General features: G+C 42.9%; 1 protein-coding gene and 1 pseudogene across 2 annotated transcripts; one reads left to right on the forward strand and one right to left on the reverse strand.

The window, feature by feature from the left end:
* Positions 1-6,000, reverse strand: part of LOC130382309 (ornithine decarboxylase 1-like) — a 58,862-nt pseudogene that overhangs the window by 5,583 nt on the left and 47,279 nt on the right.
* LOC130382306 (G-protein coupled receptor family C group 6 member A-like) lies at positions 820-5,981 on the forward strand. 2 transcript variants are annotated; one of them, XM_056589964.1, is made up of 7 exons: positions 820-1,070; positions 1,151-1,457; positions 2,789-3,586; positions 3,895-4,089; positions 4,319-4,436; positions 4,731-4,760; positions 5,037-5,981. In XM_056589964.1, exons 1-7 carry the CDS (start codon positions 889-891, stop codon positions 5,657-5,659), a joined length of 2,253 nt encoding a protein of 750 aa, XP_056445939.1. In that variant the 5' UTR covers positions 820-888; the 3' UTR covers positions 5,660-5,981. The 2 variants fall into 2 exon arrangements, with proteins under 2 accessions (XP_056445939.1, XP_056445938.1); XM_056589963.1 differs by having other exon boundaries at positions 4,731-5,981.

Here is a 6,000-nt window from a genome sequence, read left to right on the forward strand (position 1 = left end):
ATGCAAATGATGCAACCCAACCTAAGTCTGTGTTATTTTGGATTGTTGTGTCTTGTAGTCCTAACAAAAATTTGGAATTGTCTTTTTATCTATCATGCACCATCGATTTTTAGGCATATTTGAAAGTGGAGGCCTGTACTTGCACACACAAAAAAACACTGTAGCTTATATGAATGCAATTAATTCTGTTTTGGTTTGTTGTTTTTCATTTAGTCCAGCTTCCCTTTTAGGATAGTCAGAGGGTAAGTTTAGCTACTATATTGAAATAACAGATGCTGAAACAAATGCCATCAATAGGGGCACCGTTGATAAGCATAGTGTGAAACTTGTCAGTGTGCCAACAAAGTAACAAATGGACCTCCGATATATCTTACATTGTGATATGGTTTCCCTTTGACTGTCTTGCTGATGATCAGTTGATTTGTAGACTGATTCTTGTATGGGATGCGGGATTTGGGTTGGCCTTCAGTGCCATTCGCACACACAGCATGTCTTACTTGCATGTTTAGCTGAGGGATTTTTCCCAACTTACTTTCACAGGTTTCGGAGCCATGCAAAACATGTTGCCATTAGTTTTGAATGCCAAAGTCCAGGCACACACATTGGCACAGAATATCCATTATAACATTCGCTTTAATGTTAATATTTATTTATTTTTGCTCCCAGGCTGCAAATTTACCAAAGAATAAGTGCTTTGCATATCAACAGATGAAGTGCCATAACGTATTTGACTAATAAAATGGACCTGGGCAGGCGAGGGAAATAGTTCCTCTGACTTCCCCTATTTTTATAATACAGATAGGGTCTCTTTCAGGGAACTGAAAAACAGCAGCAGCAGAACGAGGAGCCTCAACCTTCCCCAGTGCGGTACACTCCAGGGTGGGCAGCATGTGGTGCTTTCTGTTGTGTTGTGTGTTATGGTTCCCGGGTCTGCTTTGCACCCTTCCAGCAGCGACTCACCAGCCCCTACATGAGTACTCCGATGGGGACGTCATCATCGGAGGGCTTTTCCCGATTCACTTACAACCCAATCGCACCCTCCCGTCATCGAGGCACGTCTCGTGCAACGAGTGAGTACAGCCAAACTAAAATCAATTAATAATGTTGTTGTTTTTTTACATTAACCGTCTTTCCTTGTTTTTTTGTGCAGGTATCAATTTCAAGTATTCCTAGCTGCTCAAATGATGATATTTGCGATCAAGAGGGTAAACCAGCGCAGAGCTCTGCCTAATGTGACACTTGGCTACGACGTGTACGATACCTGCGGGGATGCGTCCCTGGCCATGCGGATGGCCCTCAACATGTCCATCGACCAACTGGACCCCCAGTGCGGGTTGTTACCTGGAAGGAAGCCCAGTTCAGCGCCCGACCCTCGAGTCAAAGCAGTGATCGGCGAGGGTTCTTCCGAAGTGTCCATCGCTGTTGCACGAATATTAACCCTGTCATCGATCGCCCAGGTAGGGGATTATGTCAATGCGTTTGGTTCTCTTGCTTTATGTAGACAAAACGATATTAAAGCAGACAGGACCACATACTTGTAGCGCTAACCGTCAGTTTCTGCTTCCACACACACACGCGCACACGCGCACACGCACACACACACACACACACACACACACACACACACACACACACACACACACACACGCGCGCGCGTGCGCGCGCGCACAAGAGTGGTCAACACAACATGTTAAGTTATTTACTTTTCATTCTTTTTTGGGCTATTCTCTTCTAGAATCCTTGGACGATACGTCCCATCCACTGAGCGCGTGGAAATCATGTTCATGTGTGGCACTACAGTTGTGCTAATCAGGGCAATCCCCTGTAGTATGTCGCAATTGCACCAGTGCAACAGTACGTAGCCTACTTTGTACGGGTTGCTGCAGTATTATACGTAGTAGGCCTACAAGTTAAAAAAGAAAAGTATGCGATTTGGAACGAGGAATGAGGCTGCGTTCCAAATGCTTTGTGAACCGCCTCCAGAGGGCATGTGATGTCTGTTTATCCCTTTTTTCTCTGAATAAACCACACGTTGAATACTCACTACTCTGCGAGTCAAGCCCCAAACCACAGAGGAGGAAAAAGTACGCTTCATATAGGCTCATGATCTATGATCTAATTCCTAATGAGATAAAAGTTTTCTGTGAGAAGGTGAAAACCACCATCAATCAGAATAAATAAGTATTGAGGAAGGGGTAGGACAGAATATCGATACGGCGATATATCGTCGCCCTTCTTCGTGCGATATGAGAATCGATACACTGGCGACAAATATCTATCTAATATATATTTATATAAAAAAGTATACATAGCCTATATATATTTGTAAATAATTTATTTTGCATTTTTATGCCTTATTACTGAAGAGTTAGAAAGGAAATATTGCCACAAATATCGATATTTTTAATAATAAAATAAGGCGCTCTAAACTGATTTCCCTGCTCCTTGAGGTGGCGCTCAACACATGAATGAAGGAAACTTGAACGGAAGTTAACTAACCAAACACGAGTAACGGGAAAAACTCAGTTTGGACCATGTATAAAGACTGAAACCCAGCACTTTACCTTTTCAGTCTTTTTGATTTCATCGCTAGAAATATATCGCGATGTATTGTTATAGGATTTTCTAACAATATATAGAACATTGCAGAATCGCTGCATCGCGATATTATCATTATCGTTGGCCATGTATCACATATCGTATCGTGAGGTACCGTGTGATTCCCACCCCTAATATAGATGCCTAAAATTAAGTTTTTGTGTGTGCTTTGTGTGTTTGCTGGACCCAGATTAGTTATGCAGCAACCAGCGAACTGCTCAGCAAGAAGGACAAGTTCCCCACTTTTCTTCGGACAGTGAACAGCGATGTGCTGCAGACCAAAGCCATGGCAGAGCTTGTGAAGACGTTCAACTGGTGGACGGTCGGAATCGTGGGCAGCGACGATGAGTATGGCAAATACGGCAGCGACGGCCTGGAGGATCAGTTCAATGCCATGGATAATGTGTGCGTTGACTTTAAGTTCATCCTGCCTGCCCACTTAGACCTCAGCGGTAGCAAGGCCCAAAAGCAATTAACTGAGCTAATGGACACTATTGGAAACTCGACCGCCGAGGCTATCATTCTGTTCACCAGGGAGTCAAACGTGAAGCTTGTCCTGGAAGCCGCCATTCAGATGAACCTGAACAGAACTTGGATCGCTAGTGATACGTGGTCAAACTCCTCTGACATCAAAGAGCTCCCAGGCATCGAGGCAATCGGGCCCTTCTTTGGAATCGCCTTTAAAAGTCACATTGTTGAAGGCTTTGCCGACTACGTATCTTCAATGGTCGAAGAAAAATCTTCAAACCCCCTATGGGAGTATCATAAATTGAACCATCCGCCCTGTCAAAGTGCCCCTCAAGAGAAGCTGAATTGTTCACTAACGGCGAGCCAATGTATGGAAACGAGATGTCTGGTGCATTACATTTTCTGGGATTTGTCCCTCAATATCTACTTGGCAGTCGAAGTAATAGTCAATGCTCTGAGTAGTCTAATGAAGTGTGACGGAGAAAAATGTCAACGAAATACCAGCTTTACGGCATACGAGGTAGGCTACATTGAGGGCCTTTCAATAATCAAATTTATATTGAAAACACACCAACATATTAGGATGGATCTCCGCTGTGTGGGTCTTGGTGTGGGTGGGTTTGTGTATGAGGGGAGGGGTCAGGGATGTTCCCTGGATGGATTGAGTCGTGGATGGGTCGTAATGGAATAAATAGCTGTAGTAGAAAAGTTGCATTCAGGTTTAAAGAAATGCAATAATGTTTCATACACTATTTGATTCTACCCTCCATATAAGAACAAATGGAATATCCTGTTAAACGTGTTGTCTGATCGTATCTGTTGCTACAGCTATTGAACGAAATCAAGAATGTCAACCTCACCGTGAATGACACACACATAGTGTTTGATGATAATGGAGATCCCATGCTTGGATATGACATCGTCGCATGGAACTCGCCCAGTTCGGGAACTATTGGAGAGTATCTGCCAGGAGGAAAGATCAATCTCCCCCCGAGCCTTGTTGCAACGATGGCTAATGTAACGGTGAGAACCAAGTGTGTGTATGTATGTGTGTGTGTGTGTGTGTGTGTGTGTGTGTGTGTGTGTGTACGTGTGTCCTGCGTGTGTGTGTGTGTGTGTGAGTGTGTGTGTATGAAATGTTAGAAACATAGATATGTACATTTAAACATAATTATTTACCATTTTAATGAACAGTGAAACGCTTAAACTGAGTGGTTGACCAATTTGAGTTGATTCTGTCCTTCCCCCAAAGTTCACTGCTTTCAACTGCAGTAGGACCTGTCCAGTGGGACAGGAGCTGAAAAAAAATGGAATGAAATGCTGCAAGCACTGTATTGTGTGTAGTGACGGTTATGTTTCTTCTGAAATTGGTAAGCAATCAGTACTTATATCATGTAACAAAGTATAAAGAGGGAATTATACTCGTTTGTTATTATTGTAAATGGCAAACTAAATCCAAGTTTTTCTAATCACATTTCAATTGTAATGCTCCATTCGCTTTGTCATGTGTTAATATGTTGTCTTATGTTGATGTCACCCAAAAGCATATTGGCAAGGATAATTTACATTGATTGCATGTTTTCTGCAAGCCATGCAACTTTTGGTAGATAGATAGCCCTGCTCAATTAAATAATGTATTCAACAGTCAGTGAACATTTTTGCAGGTACGCAGAATTGTACAAAGTGTAAAGAAGGTGAGTATTCATCCTGGGAACGTGACAAGTGTTTGGTTAAAGAACATGAATTCCTTAAATGGAAGAACCCCTTTATTACTACCCTGTCGATCTTCAACATAATCGGGATTGTTGCCACCGTTGTGGTGGGTGTTATACTCGTGGTTAATCGAGGCACTCCCATTGTGAAAGCCGTTGGGGGCTACCTGTGTTTCTTGGAGCTTTTCTCCTTACTCGCCTGCTTCTGCCTGAGCTTTACCTTCATAATGAAACCCTCTCCATTATCCTGCATCACAGGTATGCCGCTATTTGGGATAGCTTTCACTCTCTGTGTTTCCTGCGTTCTGGCCAACCTCCTCCAGATCTTCGTGTGTTTCACCTTTTCCCAGAATATGGGGGGCTGGTTCAGAAAGGTCAACCAGCCACCGGCTGTAGTCGCTATTTTATTTGGGGTCCAGCTGGTCTTGTGCTCAATATGGCTAGCCTATTTTCCACCGTCTCTTCAAAGAGAACCACATAAGAAAGCCTTCAAACTTAAGTGTGATCCTACATCCAAAGCTCTATTTGGTGCTGTTTTAAGCTATGTGGCTTTATTGGCCGTAGTCAGTTTCCTTTTTGCATTCAAAGGAAAAAAACTGCCAGATCTGTACAAAAACGCCAGCTTTGTCACCATCGGCATGTTGCTGGTTTTGGTGGTGTGGATCATCTTCATACCAGTGTACCTGTTCGGAGACGGGGTCTACACAGAGGCCATCAAGGCGGCGGCTGTCCTTGTGTCCAGCCACAGCATGCTCTGTTGCCACTTGGTCCCCAAGTGTTATATCATGGTGTTCAGGAAGGAGCTGAACGACGAGAAAGCCATCACTGATTACATCAGGAACCACTTCGAACAGAAAGGCATTAATGTTTTAAAGTCATAATTGTGATGTCTCCTCTGATTCTTACTATCACCTGAACTCTTATTTTTCTAAGATCAGGTTGGAATTGGTCTGTTCAGTGGATATAATGGAGTTGTAATGTTGATCTCTGTCTTAGCCCTGTTTATTGTAAATAAAAAAATGTAATTCCATCTGAATACCTGTGAATAAAGCATGCTTCCCATTATAAGCCACTACCTATAAATCAGTTTATGCTTAACAAGGACAGTGTATTCTGATAAATATTGAGCAATAAGCCTTCAGAGACACCATTAAAAGTTTGTTTAAGACTATGTATCAGAAAAAATGAAGGGAGCAGTGTTCAGTCACACCAGAGTACTTGG

Source organism: Gadus chalcogrammus, chromosome 5, assembly GCF_026213295.1.
Source record: "Gadus chalcogrammus isolate NIFS_2021 chromosome 5, NIFS_Gcha_1.0, whole genome shotgun sequence".
Lineage (NCBI taxonomy): Eukaryota > Metazoa > Chordata > Actinopteri > Gadiformes > Gadidae > Gadus > Gadus chalcogrammus.